Source organism: Phaseolus vulgaris, chromosome 4, assembly GCF_051622355.1.
Source record: "Phaseolus vulgaris cultivar YP4 chromosome 4, ASM5162235v1, whole genome shotgun sequence".
Lineage (NCBI taxonomy): Eukaryota > Viridiplantae > Streptophyta > Magnoliopsida > Fabales > Fabaceae > Phaseolus > Phaseolus vulgaris.
In genome coordinates, this window is record NC_143501.1 from 31557508 (window position 1) to 31574244 (window position 16737).

At 29.1% G+C, this 16737-nt stretch overlaps 2 protein-coding genes across 2 annotated transcripts; one reads left to right on the forward strand and one right to left on the reverse strand.

Moving 5' to 3' along the window:
- Nucleotides 1–4102, forward strand: LOC137837362 (transcription factor VIP1). Its single transcript, XM_068646342.1, has 4 exons — nucleotides 1–852; nucleotides 1523–1655; nucleotides 3036–3120; nucleotides 3386–4102. Exons 1-4 carry the CDS (start codon nucleotides 320–322, stop codon nucleotides 3631–3633), a joined length of 999 nt encoding a protein of 332 aa, XP_068502443.1. The 5' UTR covers nucleotides 1–319; the 3' UTR covers nucleotides 3634–4102.
- Nucleotides 4103–9193: 5091 nt separating this feature from the next.
- LOC137836443 (polygalacturonase) lies at nucleotides 9194–11574 on the reverse strand. The gene is made up of 4 exons (XM_068645158.2): nucleotides 11446–11574; nucleotides 10830–11141; nucleotides 9578–10096; nucleotides 9194–9438 (listed from the first exon to the last, which is right to left on the reverse strand). Exons 1-4 carry the CDS (start codon nucleotides 11572–11574, stop codon nucleotides 9202–9204), a joined length of 1197 nt encoding a protein of 398 aa, XP_068501259.2. The 3' UTR covers nucleotides 9194–9201.
- Between the last annotated feature and the right edge of the window lie 5163 nt (nucleotides 11575–16737).

The window sequence follows — 16737 nt, forward strand, 5'->3', positions numbered from 1 at the left end:
GAAAATGGTGTCAACTCTAGTTACGCCACCAATGAACATTGCCGTCAGATATCTCTAATCCCAACACTAATGATGCTCTTGGAGACGCTGCCTTAACACAACTTTCTCAACTTTTGTTTACTAAAGTCAATTTTCTTGTCTGCTTCCACTTGTTCCTCAGCAAACTCACACACAACCACAACCCAACAACCACCTGAACAACCCTCTTCTTCTTTCTCTCTCTTCACCTTCACCAAGACCAACACCAAGAACAACAAAGAACAATTAAAGAAAAAAGAACAAGAAGAGAAAGAAAGATTGGATTTTTATTGAGACTTCGATGGACCCGAAGTTCATCGGAAAACCGCCGGCGACGCTGGACCTCGACCGCATGCCGGAGCGTGGGTCCCACCACCGCCGCTCCCACTCCGACACGTCGTTCCGCTTCGCCGCGAACTTCGACGACCTGCTCCTCTTCGACGCCTCCGACCTCGACATCTCCACGCTCCCCTCGCCGCTTCCTCTGCCTTCGCCGGGGGCCTCCGGCACGGTGCCGATACCGGTAGACTCCGACGAGTCCGGCGGAAGGCCGAGGCCGGCGGGGGCGCCCACCGGGGGACACCTGAGGAGTCTGTCGGTGGGCTCCGATTTCTTTGACGGGTACGGGTTCGGCGGCAGCGAGGAGAGGAGCGGCGGAGGGAAGGACGGCGGCGAGCGGAGGGTGGGGCACCACCGGCACAGCAACTCCATGGACGGGTCCTCGACGACGTCGTTTGAGGCGGACTCGGCGATGATGATAGATGGCGTGAAGAAAGCTATGGCTCCTGATAAACTCGCTGAACTCGCTCTTATTGATCCCAAGAGAGCTAAGAGGTTCTTTTCCTTTTTCATGTTTGTGTTCTTGGTGTTTTTGTAGTAATAAATTTAACTGCAATTTATTTGTTTTTTTAAGCCTTATTCTTGTCACAATCTTGATTTCATTTTTTCGTTAAGTATTTCCTTTAATTTATCGTTTTACGTAAGTTGTTTTTGCTGAAAATAATATGGTTACAAATTATATGAAGTTTTATTGTTTTTGCGGTGTTGCAAGAAGTGCCACTAAATCCTGCACTGATGATTAGTCTTATTTAAAAGATTGAAACTTGTGGATATATGAGGTCCTACTAGAGAGTCAGAGGCTTGTGGTGGTTATGAAAAATATGTTATTATTGTAAAGGGGTGTTTGGATATTGAGGGAACTGAGAAATAAATCTTGGTTGGATGCACTGATTTTGGTTCGGAATGTTTTATGTGTTTGTAGGATTTTTATTAATAGATGCACTGATCTTGTCGTGTTTTTTTATTGAGTTTTTATGCGTGCCTTTTGCTTTGTAATGCACAATTTTCTGCTGGATAATCAGGTGGTTAGGTTATAGGAATTTGAGGATTCTTCGTTTTTTTTACAATAGTAAGAAAATTTGTGTATGGATTGTGGAAATCTAATAGAAAATGATTAGTTTGATGCACACTGATGGTTTGGATTTGGAATGTTGTCCGTTTGCAGGATTCTTGCTAACAGGCAGTCTGCTGCTAGATCAAAGGAGAGGAAGATTCGTTACACCAGTGAATTGGAGAGGAAGGTGCAGACACTTCAGACTGAAGCAACCAACCTTTCTGCACAGCTTACCATGCTTCAGGTATGTCCTTTCTTTTTAGTGATGGTTTTTAAGCTCTTACTATTTGTGATGAATAAGGATGAATTTGGTAACTTGTTCTTGTCAGTGTTTGATGGAGCCCCCCAACACACTAACAAAAATGTAGGTTTACTTTATGCTGATTTTGAGTTGTGTGGTCACAAGCTCACAGCAGTTTATGGATCCCACACATTATCAAGGGCCCTTTCTTTAAATGCAAAATGTTTGCTAAAATTTTCTGTTATATGTATAAAATTGTCCTTGGTTTGGCAAAATTTAGATAAAATTACTCTCTATGTCATCCCTTGCATTTTGTTCTTATTACAGAAACATCCCTCATAGTTTCTAAAATTTACATGTGATTCCCTTACCCTACAGGAATGTCCCTGTTAACAATTATATCATGCTTATCTGAACTTTTATATCTTTTTTGTCACATGGAAAGAAATCATAGAGGATGCATGCGTTAATTTTCATTTACTTCCTACCTCAAGGGATGTATGTCTGTGACAGTTTGAGGAGATTTACTGTTGCACTTTGATCTTAATACATAAATACCTAAATACCTAAAATCAAAAGGACCAAATTACCAGAGAGCAAACTTCAACAGTGGATATATTGCTTGTTAGTATCTTCAAATGTATTCTGAAAGCAGTTGCATTTTTCTCTTATATTTAAGCAAAAAGTTCGTCTTTTATCAGGGGGACTAGTAAACCATATATAGGCTTGTGGCTGCTTGCTATATCACAAACCAATTATAGGCTTCATTTTTATTACAATAACATACACATGAAATGATTCTTAGTGCATACGTTCCAGTCATATGAGAAGTCATAACTGATTATTCAACACTGGGGCTATACTTGTTTAAATGTCTGATTTCGTGATAAATAAGGTAAGTTGAAAGTAAAGAAGAATTTGGTAATGAAACATATGCATAGCTGTTAGAAAAAGAATAAAAGAATTGTGATGAAAACATTTGTATTTCATTTAGAAGAATTTGGGTAAAAAATAAATTGAGGACTGCAAAACTGATAATTATGCTGTTCTGGTTCTGTTTGAAAGAGTTGTGGCAAATTTTTGTTGTAGAGAGTTATCCTGACAGCTACTGCGGAAATGCTATGAAATTTGGATGTAGTTTTAGAAATAGAATCACAGGGCATGTAGTTCAATCAAGTGTTCTCAACAATAGAGAACATATTGCGTATCAGAATATTGAAGAATATATTTACTTTAGACTGCTGTAGCTTTTTAGACTTATACATTTCTTCTGATAAAAATAACGAGGCAATGTCTGTTCTTAATTAAATTCAATTTTGTACACATGCCTACAAATGAAAGTAGAAATAAGCAGCAAACTTATGAATTTCTCATATGATGCAGAGAGACACCACAGATTTGACTTCAGAGAATAAGGAACTCAAACTGCGTCTAGAGGCTTTGGAGCAAGAAGCACAGCTTAGAGAAGGTATGCATCACTTCATATTTATTATATCTTAAAAAATGAAGATGTGCTGTTCCTGTCCATCAGTCATTTCATACCAAAATGGACAAATACACATGACTAGTTTGTTGTGTGAACATTGTCTCTTGAATTTTTATGGGTTTATGTCACCCCCTTTATCCAAGTCCAGGAAAAAATTTCCTTGAAATATGTCAAGTTGTAGATTTTATATTTGTTTATTCCAAATTTAACACATGAATGCCAACATGGCTACACTATGTAATTGCAGATCTGAATGAGGCATTGAAGGAAGAACTGCAGCGCCTTAGGGCACAGAGTACTCGTTTGGGTGCTATGGCAGCAGGCAACCCTTCTTCTTTTGGTGGGATATTCAACCAGTTGGCTTCCCAGTTAGCGATGCAACAGTTGAGTAATTCTGCACCCCAGCAACCACAACACCAGCCACAAGTTGGCATGCCTCCTCCTCCCTCTGGACAGAACCACCCTAACTTCATGGACTTCAATCAGCAGAAGTAGCTCACGGCAGCTCTAGCAGTAAATGATTGGTTACATGCAATATTCATCACAAGTAACATCTTGTGCACATACATACATGTATAACCGGTGAGACTTGTGAAGGGTATATTGTGCAGTTCAGTGTTGCTGTTTATCTTTAGTTCTAGGATAGAACCGTTATGTGTACTTTCTGCAGTTCTAGGATAGAAGCACAGCCTTTGAAATATGCGTTGTAGCTCTTGGTTGAATGAAGGTAACAAAATATGTAGAAAGACTGGTTGATAATATACTATAGATGGTGAATGAAGGCTATATATTAGAAGTTGAAGCAGAAAGCATCTTCTTGGTATGATGCCATGCTTTCTCAGATTGAGTTCAAAACTTTTTGTTTATGAACCATCTGGCATGATTGAATATCACCTTTGGGATAGAGTATTCTCGTAAAAAAATGTTTAGGGAAATAAAATATACAGTTCCAACTTCAAGTCAATCACTATATTTAAGACATTGTCTACTTTAAAGTTTGGTAGTTTTATTACCGTTTTGTGTTTTGTGTAAGGATTTGAAAAAAATTACAAAAAAAAAAATGAGTGTATTTGGATTGAGGTATGTTAGAGTAGATATGTGAGGAAAAATTTATTAGAATTTGTGAGTGATGTGATCTTTATGAAATTTTTTTTTAAAGATGTTAAATGTAAGTTTACAAATTTCTTCTTGTAATTAAAAAATTATAAATAACGAAATATGAATTTTTTTTTAATATATTTGAGTTAATTAAAATTTTGTTAGTTATTTTTGTTGAATTAATATTTGTAAGAAAAATTACGAGTTAGTAAACATCGGTACTAACATAAAAAGTTGTCATAAAATTAATATATAAAATCATATTTCTTTAAACATAATTTTAAAAAATTATTTTTTTATTTGTGGATTTTCTCTTTTGTAATCAAAACGTTATTTTCAGAATTATGTTGGAATAGACTTTCAAACAAAAAGTAGATTGTGCTAATTTGTGAGAAAAAAATGATTAAAAAGAAATTATGTTTGTATTAAAAATTAAATTTGAATTTTTCATATTTGTAAAAAAATTGTGGGTGAAAATTATGAATATATATATATATATATATATATATATATATATATATATTTTGACATTTGAAATTGTGGAATTCAAATAAATAAATTTAATATTCATAATTCTAAAGATACTATATCATAATTTATATTAAATTTAAATAATATTATTAATTAAACAATAATCAGTTATAAAATAATAATATTAATTTTAAAATAATGTTACAATAATAACATAAAAAATTAACAAAATCAAAATAAGTTTCACAAAGGTAAATTTAACAAACAACTACATAATCGATTAAGAGATTGGGATAATCGATTATTCATTAATTTTTGGATACACAATTCACTATTTTTATAATTATTTTTTTACACATAATCGATTATCTATTTTTAGAAGCAAAATCGATTATTTTAGTAGTTTTTTTTTATATATAATCAATTATCAACTATTTTTAGACATATAATGGATTATGTGACTAGTTGCACTTCACAAATAATCAATTATATTTAACATTGTAATCACTTATGTATTCGTTTGTGTGTTATGGAGGTAAAAAATGAGAGCGTGAAAATTCAAAATCAAATTACACAAATAAATTGGGATTGAACATGAAAAGCAAGGGCAAAAACATAATGGTGCACTGTCTAACTTGGTTTTCTACAGTGATTTTTGTGTATTCTCAATTATTCAATCTTCTTCAAATCCCAACAATAAAACATTTATATAGATCTCACATGGATCTACACATCTAGGATATTCAACTAACAATGTCTTCTGGAAGACTCATATTAAATAAGTCCTACTTGAGACTAACACCTGATCCAAAGATTCAGTGAATCAAAGAGAAAAGATTAAGGTAAGTTCAATACAACCTAAGTCGTGCATCTCATATGTCACAGTGTGCATGAACTTCCCATCAGCTTCTCACCACCTGATATCTTAATCTATGTGACGTAAGATCATCCGTGAAACTTGGAGATCTCTGTTATCACATAGACATCAATACTTAATGCAGAACAAACATCAATCCATACATTATCCCAAATGTATGAATTCAATTCCATACCATTTTCATCATACAATGTCATTCAAAATGTGATCCACAACATTCAAAAATCTATTTATCATAAAAAAATAACATTTAAATACTAAATCATCAAAATCTAATATTTCTACAAATTTAAATAATATATGAACAAACAACACAATATATAAAAACACAACATCCCTGCAAGAGAATTTGAATATTGGGACCACGTTCCCTCCAAATCCAGATCTTCAAGCCTAGGGTGCTATTAAAAATTAAAGTTAGTTTCTCTTACCTTAATTGCTTGCTTTCCAAGCAATTTCTAGAATTTTATCCTCCCGATAAACTTCAAACTTTAAGGGCCTAATGCAAGTTATCCAAAGAAAATATAAATTCAGTATATAGTAGAATAAGTTGAGAGGATTACTCTTCTCAACTGACCCACCAAGATTGATGACTAAATCCTAAGAAAAAATAGGAAACAAAGGTATTTTAGAAAAAAAAATGAACTTACTCGGTTTAAAAATCCAATCGAGTAGAAATTTTTCTTAACTCCTCAACTTCAATGTGGTCTGATCGGATTCTAAAATAGATAAAAATTAAGAGGAGAAATTAAGAAAAAAAAAGAAAGAGAAGAGAATATGAAGTGAAAGAAAAGAAAGAAGAAAAAAAAAAACATGGTGGGAGGCTTCTGAGTGCTTTTTAATTAAGGTGTTACAGTAAATATGACAAAGATAACACACATAAAAAGATAGGTATATATAAATTATTTTTTTATCCTAATTCCTAATTCACGTAGAACTATTAGACTTATTAGAGAAATGTATTATAATTTTTTTTATCATGATTCCTAATTCGGACTATTAGATTTATTAGAGTAAGTCTTACGCCACCAAAACATGAGTTAGTTCTCAAATTGAACGATACTATTTCAGGAAAAAAAAGTACAGTGAGCCGAAATGTCAGGCTAAGGGGACCTAGGTGACAATAGAGAGTAGCATTTATTCTGTGTATCTCACAGGACTCAGATAATTGAATTCAGTTTTTAATCTTTTCAACCAGCACACCAACATATATAAAATATTATAATATTAGAATTAAAGCAAATTAAAAACAATATAAATTTTTATGACTTTTAACCATGGTTCCACTTTAATGCAACTTTAGTTGAATGGTTGGTTGTTTCTGTTTGAAGAAAAACAAATATCGATTTTTTTTTTTGTATTTAAAACTTTCTTCCAAGAATTGCGAAGAAATTTGTAATTAATTAAATAAATACATATTTATTTCATTAATTAGTTATAATTTATTATTTTTACCTTTTTATTTTATTTTAAATTGAAATTATTATTTATTTAAAATAGAATTGAACTTTAAATATAAAAATAGAAATAAAATTATAAAAAAGTAATTATTATAAAATAACATAATTAATCATATTATATAAATAATAAGTTATAAATATAAATAATAATAAAAATAAATTTATTTTTAATTATAAAGAAATTATAGAATAATTATATTAATAAAAAATGATAAAAATAATAATAATTTATAAATAAATAAAACAAATTAGTTTTTAACAATTTTTAAATATAAAAATAAATTTATAAACTTACATTTTTACCAATTAAAAAAAATATAATTTCAATCACACTCATCACATCACTCATAAACTTTCTTTACTTATACTTATTTTAACCCAAATCCTCTAACTTTCCCTTCAAATTATATAGAATCCACTATTTCATTTCTACTATTTTTGTTTTGACTAATTTTACTACTGATCTTATTTTATAAACGTTACTATATATTTTTTTCCTTTTGTAAAATACTAAGCCCTTTTATGATTAGGATGAGATAGAAAGAACAAGAAGAAAGAGAGGGAAGAGTAAAATTTTTTGGATGGAGAAAAGGTGAGAAAAAAATTAATATTTAATATTTATTTTAATAATATTATATATTTTTTTAATTTTTTTATAATATAAATACGTAAATATTATTAGAAAATTAAAATAATTAATTATGTTCAAACATAATTATTATGTTTTAATGTATAACATATATATGAAGATATAATCAATTATATTGAAACATAATTGATTATTTTCATGCAAATTTTGCTTTATACGAAGAAGGTTTAAATTCTCAAAATTTATGTTTTTGTAATGATTATATATTTTAATTTCTTAACTTTCTCTTATTTTAATTGCTTACACACGTTTTGTCCTTATTTTTTGTCCGCTTATCCAAGATCAATATGACAACATATCTACTATACTTTAACTCAAATATTCACTTTCTTGATAGAAGAAAATGTAATTAGCTAAAATCAAGAAAAAGAATTATCTTGATCAAGTATTTTTTTATATAGATTTATGCTTTTTTTGATTTTAAAATAATATTCCATCCATATCTAATTTAAATATAATTAATTCGATTAAATTTAAATTTTAAAAATATAATTTAAAAATTTAAATGATCTATTAAAACGAGTTTAAAGTTATTTAAATGAATATAATTATAAATTATATTTAATTTTTTTACACACAAATTATATTTCAACAAAAATCTTGAAAGGAGTATTTTTCTCTCTCCTAACATGTGTAAGGTCCATTTTGTTTCCTTTTTTTCCATTTTTTCTTATTTAGTTACCTTTGCACTACTGAGATTAGATGACTTACTTTCCTCTTTTAACTTATAAAAATATCAAAGCTAATGTAAAATTTATATTTGTTTCTCAATAAATGTATCACATTTGAAAATATCAGATAATATATATATATATATATATATATATATATATATATATTATATTGTTGAAGCCACTTACTCATTTTAAGTGATTTGAGGTTTTGGCTTATATATAGAAGTACTTCAAAAGAGATAGCTTATACAAGATTTTTTATAAAAGCATTTCTAATATAAAGTAATCCTTTTATTTAACAAAAACTGGAAACTTCAAATTTGAGTGGACATTTGCATAAAAATATTGGATGGTGGAGTCTAATTATGTCTAACTTTTATATATGCATGTTGTAAAAATTAAAATAAGATAATGATTTAAATAATAATAATACAATACTTTTATTTTATATTAATGTTATGTTGGGGCATATATATATATATATATTACATTTTTTAATCATTATTAAAAGCATAACAACAAAAATAAATCAAAGTATGACATTTCTATTTATCAGAAGACCAATATGTATTTTCAAATAAAAAGAGGAAGAAATCCCTGACTTGAATCTAGATGTTATTTCTTTAGTAAAACAAAGTGCATCATTAAAATTTAGTCTCTTAAGGATTAAAATGGAGATTTCCCCCCAAAGGATTAGAACCAACAATTAACATATATATATACATATGTTAATAAACTTAGTTTGGAATAAAGGATTAGAATTTCTTTTACAGTTAACATTTATGAGAAATTATAGCTAGGAAGAGGATGACTTATAGGTTATTAGAATTTAAATTATGGTATTGGAAGTAACGAATTTAGCAGTGGTAGTGATTTTCCCTGGATTATGGGTTTGACATTAGACAGTTTAGCAGCAGCACTAGTTCCATTGAATGTTAGATCTATGTCAGTAAGCATCACATCTTCACATGGAACACCACTGCTACAAATCAAAACAACTCCTTCTTTTGTTCCTGAAGTCCCAATGATATTTTTGAATGAAACATTGCTTATTTTAATTTTTGATGGATTCTGCAATAATTGAAAAAAAAAAATTGTTAGTGGATTCTCTTAACAATGAATGATAGCCTTTTAAGTGAGTATTTTGTGTTATATATATATATCCATGTTTGTTAACTTGTAGTGAAGGGTGATTTTATTAGTAAAGTACCTGTTTGGTGCATTGATTCCAAGGACAATATTCCTGATCTATGATTATAGGGTTCTTGACATTAATCATTTTGATGTCCTCAAAATGCATACCAGTCACTGTAATAGTTGCTGGAGTATCAGGCCAAGTCTTGATCCTCACACCATTGTCTGTGTTGTTTAATATGCAGTTGCTAACAAAGAAATCCTCAACAGGTTTTTCATTTGGATATTTTCCTAAGCTTCCCACACTAATACCATGTCCAGGTCCACATGTCACATTCAAGACAGTGATTTGTTTGCTACCATCACCCAAAGAGATGCAATCATCACCAGTGGCAATGTTGGTTTTATCAATGTTCACAAGAGTTGATCTTCCAATGTGAATACCGTCAGTGTTGGGACTAGTTGCAGGTGCAACAATGTTGAAGTTTGTAAATGTAATATTGTTGCATCCCAAAACATTCACATGAAAATATTTGCTGTCCTTTGATGTTATGTCTCGAACAATCGTATTGTTGAGGAAACCAAAACCAAAGTTCTATGAAACAATAGAAAAAAAAAACTCATTTTAAGATTAAAGCATTTGGTAAAAACAATCATTATCATATGTTATTTATAATAATATTTTAAATTAAAAATAAAATAAATATGATTAAAATATTAATTTTTGGGGTTGTTGAGTGAATTTTTTTATTTGTACAGTGTAAATCTTTCACTACCTTTATTTATTCTAATCTTTTCTAAGAAAATTATTAAATAAAAATCAATTTTAATAAAAAAATAATAATTAATTATTATGTTGATTAAATTAAATATCATTTTAAATTTTTAAAAAATATTAATATCTAATTAACTACCTAAATTTTAATTATTAATTATTTAAATTCTAAAATTAAAATCTTGATAACTAATTAGATACCACCTTAAAAACTATTTATTAATAACATAAACTAATTTAGATATTAATAGTTTTTTAATCTCTAAAATAATATTTGGTTTAATTAATATAACAACTAAATATTTTTATTATCTAGATTAGTTTTTATTTTTAAAATTTTTAATAGTGATTCCTAATTAATTAAAAGTGTCACTTTTTAAAAAATATCTTCTAGTGAAGAAAGAAAGTATAATATTTAATAATGTGTCACTTTTAATTGAAATGCAAAAGAAAAAGAAAGATAGGAGGATTAAATAGTTTAAAAGAAAAAGAAAGATAGGAGGATTAAATAGTTTCAAATAATTGAAATATTGAAAATGTAAACATTATTTACCATGGAAAGCTTCTTGCAACTCTTATTTTTTGCACAATTATTCTGGGTCCAAGCATTTGCTCCTTGACCATCAAAAGTTCCAGCACCAGACAAGGTTAAGAAATTAATATATGTAAATTTAATCCATTGAGCATCTCCATTTAACTGGTTTGGGTCTTGTGGTGCTTTAATTGTTCCATCAACTTGAACCTCAATAGGAGCCATGCAAGGACCTTTAAATTCTATTTGTTTCAAGTTGTATATGCCTCTTGCAATCACAACTTTGCTTGGGGTTGTTGATGCACATGCATCACTCCAAGCATTTGTCAAAGCCTAAAGAAAAAATAACAAATTATAATTATAATTATTATTTGATCAATTATAAAGCTTATGTATATAGTGAAAGTAATTTTATTTGTGATAAATTTATTTTTTTAGCAATAATTCATATAATAATCTGACATGTAAATATGCACACAGCATAGCCATTCAGTCCGAAGTCATCACCGATAAAAACTATTTTTAAAAGAGTTAAAAATATGAAAACTAAAATTTGATATTAATCATATTTACTTGTTTAAATATATATATCCAATTTTATATAAAAGATTTACATTATGGAAACTCAAAATCTTACCTCAGTTATATCTCCATTAGGGACTGCTCCATATTTTGATATATCAAAGACTCCAAATTGGGCTGTAGCAGAAGAAGAAACCAGCAATAGAAATAAAGCATTTGTGATCATTTTCAATTGCAAATCCATTTCTTTGTTCTCTGCAATTCCCCCTCATGCTTCAGGAAATATATATAAATGATGAAATATTAGTTAGTATAACAATGCCAAAACTTTAGGAGGCCTGTAAATACTATATAAAGATTTTTATCTAAGAATAAACTTTGATTTCGTTGGAACAATATCTTTTTTAAGGAGATTACCAACTGGAGAATAATGTTCTACTAAATTAAACAACTGCTAACAATTATTATGTCCGTAAGCTTTTATATATATATATATAGATGAAATTTTGATATTTTAGTTTGTTGTTTTTTTTGGTTCTTCTTACAGTAATGTTTGGTGGACCAATAAACATATGGTTTATTCTGAATAATGATTTGTAAGTTTTTACAAGAAGTTCATTAATTCTTTTATCATCATCATCATCGGGCTTTAATTTCTTAATAATTAGAAATTAAATGATAACCCTTCGATGTAAGTAATTAACCAAAGATCATCTATATTCTTACCCTGTTAACACCATAAAATATCAATGGTTTCTTAACCCATTAACCGTATACATATTAGCTTACCAAAGATTTTATAATCTTAGTAATATCAAAATCAACCATTATATTGTTTACTTTTATATAGCTTTATATAACTTTGCAACTTATATATCACTGTATCATAGTAGTTTGAGGATATAAAAACCTAAGAATCCTTAAGAGATGGGTTATTGACTTAGTCTTTTGATGGAAATTTTAGACTATTTAAATATTTATATTATGAAAACTATTGGAATAAATCAAGATTATAAGAAGATATTGTTAACGTCTTTTAAAAATAATTTTTTAGCGTGAAGTCTATTAAAACGTCCACGTGAGCAAAAATTCATTGTCTACACCAACATGAATGTTTAGACATTAAAAATAATTTTAACTCTAATCTTTTTTACATAATTTTTTATTTATAAAAAAGTAATAATTATTTAAAATATATTATAATTAGTATATTATTTATATTTTAAAGTGAATTTATCAATTTGAGAGTATATATCACTTCCAAGCTTAAAAAAAATTCAAAAAATGTACTTTTTCTAAAAATCATTATAAATAATTTGTTTTCTCATTCCAAATTTTATTTTCTTTAAATTTAAAATTTGGGAATGTACTAAATGAAACAAATCTTTATATTCTGAAAAGGTTTTACCACAAAATCTTTTAGAAAAAATAAAATAAACTTATTTATAAATTAAAATTAATTTATGTACTAAAATAAAAATTATATAAAATAATTTATATAAATAAGTTTTGGTGGAATTGGGCATGACAACTTAATGATGATGTAGATAATGACTCTTCGTTGATGTGTACATTTTAATAGACCTAAGTACGTTTGACACGTGAAAAAAATGTTAACATCATGTTTATGAGAACATATTTCAATATATAGTTTTTACAACACAAAGATCCTAGTAGTCTAGAGTTTTGATTAGAAACTAAAAACAAGTTAGCTTGAAAGTCCAATGACTAAAAACATATTTAACCCTTTAATTTTTATATATAATTTTAATTAATTTAGTGATTATTCATAAAAAAATTTATGCTATATTTACATTAAAAATGTTACATAAATATTTTAAAAAATAAAACTAACTAAAATAAGTAATATTCTAAATCAATAATCATATAACTAGTAAATTAATAATCAATAAATATTTAATGTAAATATTTTCCCCCTCACATCTTCATATTACATGTTATTTAACTTTAACTAATCTTAGAAGAAAAGAGTTGCGAAAATAAGATTTGGAAAGTGTTTTCAGACAATTCATTTGTCAATTTGAAGTTGCCTCTAACGCTTAACATTAACTAATCTTAGAAGAAAAGATTTGCGAAAATAAGATTTGGAAAGTGTTTTAAGACAATTCGTTTGTCAATTTGAAGTTGTCTCTAACGCTTAACATTAACTAATCTTAGAAGAAAAGATTTGCGAAAATAAGATTTGGATAGTGCTTTCAAACAATTCGTTTGTCAATTTGAAGTTGCCTCTAACGCTTCTCATTAGTTGGAATCTCTTAAGAAAAGTTTTTGACAGTTCATCTGTCAAGTAAAATGATAATATAATTTTATATCATCATATAATATATTACAATTTGTTTTAAAAGGATTTAAAACACAATTCAACTCTTTCTTTTTGTACTTTGACATGTTTTCATACTATGATATGAATGTATAGTGTATTTAAACACTTGAGATGGACAAAGTCCTTATACATGTCTATTGTGTGTTCTTTAGCTCCTAAAGCTAAGAAATATTTACTTGAAATATCTTTTTACAGTATTTGCACTTGATTCATAAGCTTCAATTTTTTCCTAGAAGGAACACAAAAGAAACATGTGAATGTTACCTAATATGTGTTATTATTTAGTGAGATTTCATGATAAAAAAGTTATGGTTTTAATTGTTGATCAAGTATTTGAAAAATCAAAGCGTACACTAATGAACAATAATGCACATCATCATCATAATGATCTTACGCACTATGATTCTCACATTCCATACATCCATTATAATACAAATAAACACTTACCTTGATCTATGAGAGTCCCTATGTGAGCAATTTCTTTTTATCTTATTTTCTCAATCTATCTCTTGCAATTCCTTTCTTTCTCACGTTATTTACTTGATGGTTAACCGTGAACAACTTCCTTTGCAGAGACATAACCTATTTCTATTTTTTCACAATCTCCATCAGATTAGGTTTTTGTTAGGTATCATATATATATATATATATATATATATATATATATATATATAACTCCTCACATTAACCAATGACCCTTTTATTTTATTAAATCATATTCAGGCCCAAAGCCCAAAATCTATTTCATATGAGTCACATTAGAAAATTAATTTACATAATTTTCTAACATTCTTCCACTTGACTCATATGAGCTATAATACTTTCATGATTTAATAATTACATAAATCATAATGTGCATTGAAAGGTCTTTTGTAAATTGGTTCTATCATCAATCAAAATCAAGGTTACATAAATAATAAGAGTTATGGCGGTTACATGTCATTTAATCAACACAGTTCCTTCCATATACTACTATATCATTCTTTCTCCTTAATATGACTTTATAATGAGAAGTCCATAATGGGGTCATACATAATGTTATTTTCATCAACAATAACATAATTTTTTTTTCTACACCATAATTTGCATGCATATACATAAAGTAGAAAACATAGATTTCAGAAACTTTTACATATCAATGAGCTTAAAGTGTCAAATAAGCATTAATAACAACATTCATCATTCACTAGTACACATAATGCCCATATTCCCATTTACTAGAACACACTCTTAAACTAGAGTACTTACTTGAGCGTCGAAGTACCTTTTGTAGGTAACCCCCCAACCGACCGAGCATCAACATTTGAGGAAGGAGACTTGAAGCAACCAAGAGATTACCGATACGTCAGCAATTGTACACCTAGTCACAGATACTATCTAGGCCCTTTAGCCTACATAGGTATAATAAACATGGACAATTAATATTGATTTTTAATATCTTTCATTATACATAATTATATTTAATGATAATATCATGTAACAAAATCAGAGTATCATGTAACAAAATTAGAGTATCATGTAACAAAATCAGAATCAGAGTATCAAAAAATTATATATATATAAATGCAATGGCATTTATGTAAATATTTGACTTATATTACATCGATTCCAACTAGTGTAATATGTTCTTTTCAAAGTTAAAAAATAAAGTTTTAAAAAAACTTATTTTTGGCACTAGACATATTACACCGGTTGCATTAATCCAACAGGTGTAATATGATTATTTACCCTACTTTTGTCTCGCGCTTAAAGTTATTTCTCTTTTGCTTTTGCCTCCACCACCGTTGTCGCGCTGCCATTGTTTTGAATTTTGCCACCGCTCTGCACCTCTTCCTCCACTATTGTTGGCACCGCTCTCCACCACTGCTGTTAGCACCGCTCACCACCTCCTCCACCGTTCTTTCTTCACTTTTCTTTTCCTCAAATCTGCATTTGTGTTGTCCATGTTCTCGTTTTGCTAACTCTTTTTCAATTTCAGGATGGAGCCTATGGACATAGTTGGAAAAGTCAAGGAAGACGCTTTGCTTCCTAAAGGTATATCACTAGGCCTTTCTTTTCTCATATTTGTGAGTTTAGATTTATGTTTGATGGTAAGTGCATTTTTTTTTCATGTCTAGACTTGTGATTATTGCGGTGTTTGGTTGTGTATCACCAATGGTATGTATGAGCAACGATAAATGTTGTGTTGTATTTTAATAAATTTATAAAAAAAAACTCTAACATATTACACCGATTGTGGCCTTAACCGGTGTAATATTCCACATATTACACCGGTTGTTTGTCCCCACCGGTTTAATATGTCCTAAACAACCGGTGTAATATGTCCCTATTGGAGAAAATATTTTATACTATTTTATTCAGATTTTGGTACATATTACACCGGTTTCTTACAACCAGTGTTATATGTCTTCTAGAACTTGTGTTATATGCGTTTTCTGCACTAGTGTCAGAACTATAAACTTGCTCCCACTGACCTTCAGATATATATACCGATCAACAATGTTTTCCTTAAATCCAAAGGACACAATAGTATCATTGAACTTAAGATACCATTGTCTGGAAGCCTGTTTAAGCCCATATATTGATTTCTTAAATTTACACACCATGTGTTCCTTTCCTTCTTCAATGAACCCCATTGGTTGGTCCATATAAACATCCTCTTCTAAATTCCCATTCAAAAAGGTAGTTTTAACATCCATCTGATGCAACTCAAGATCATAATGAGCTACTAAAGTGATGATAATTTTAAAGGAATTTTTCTTAAAAACAGGTGAAAATCTTTCTTTATAATCAATGCCATCCTTTTTAGTAAAACCTTTGGAAACAAGTCGGGCCTTATAACGTTCGATATTTCCATGAGAGTCACATTTAGTCTTAAAGACCCATTTACACCCATACTCCTAACCATATCCATTAAGGTTTGATTACGCCTTTCTGACACACCATTTTGTTGTGGTGTACATGGCATTGTGTATTGAGCACAAATACCACGTTTCTCAGGGAACTTAGCAAATGAACCAGGGTGTTGTCCACTTTCATCATACTTTCCATAATATTCACCAC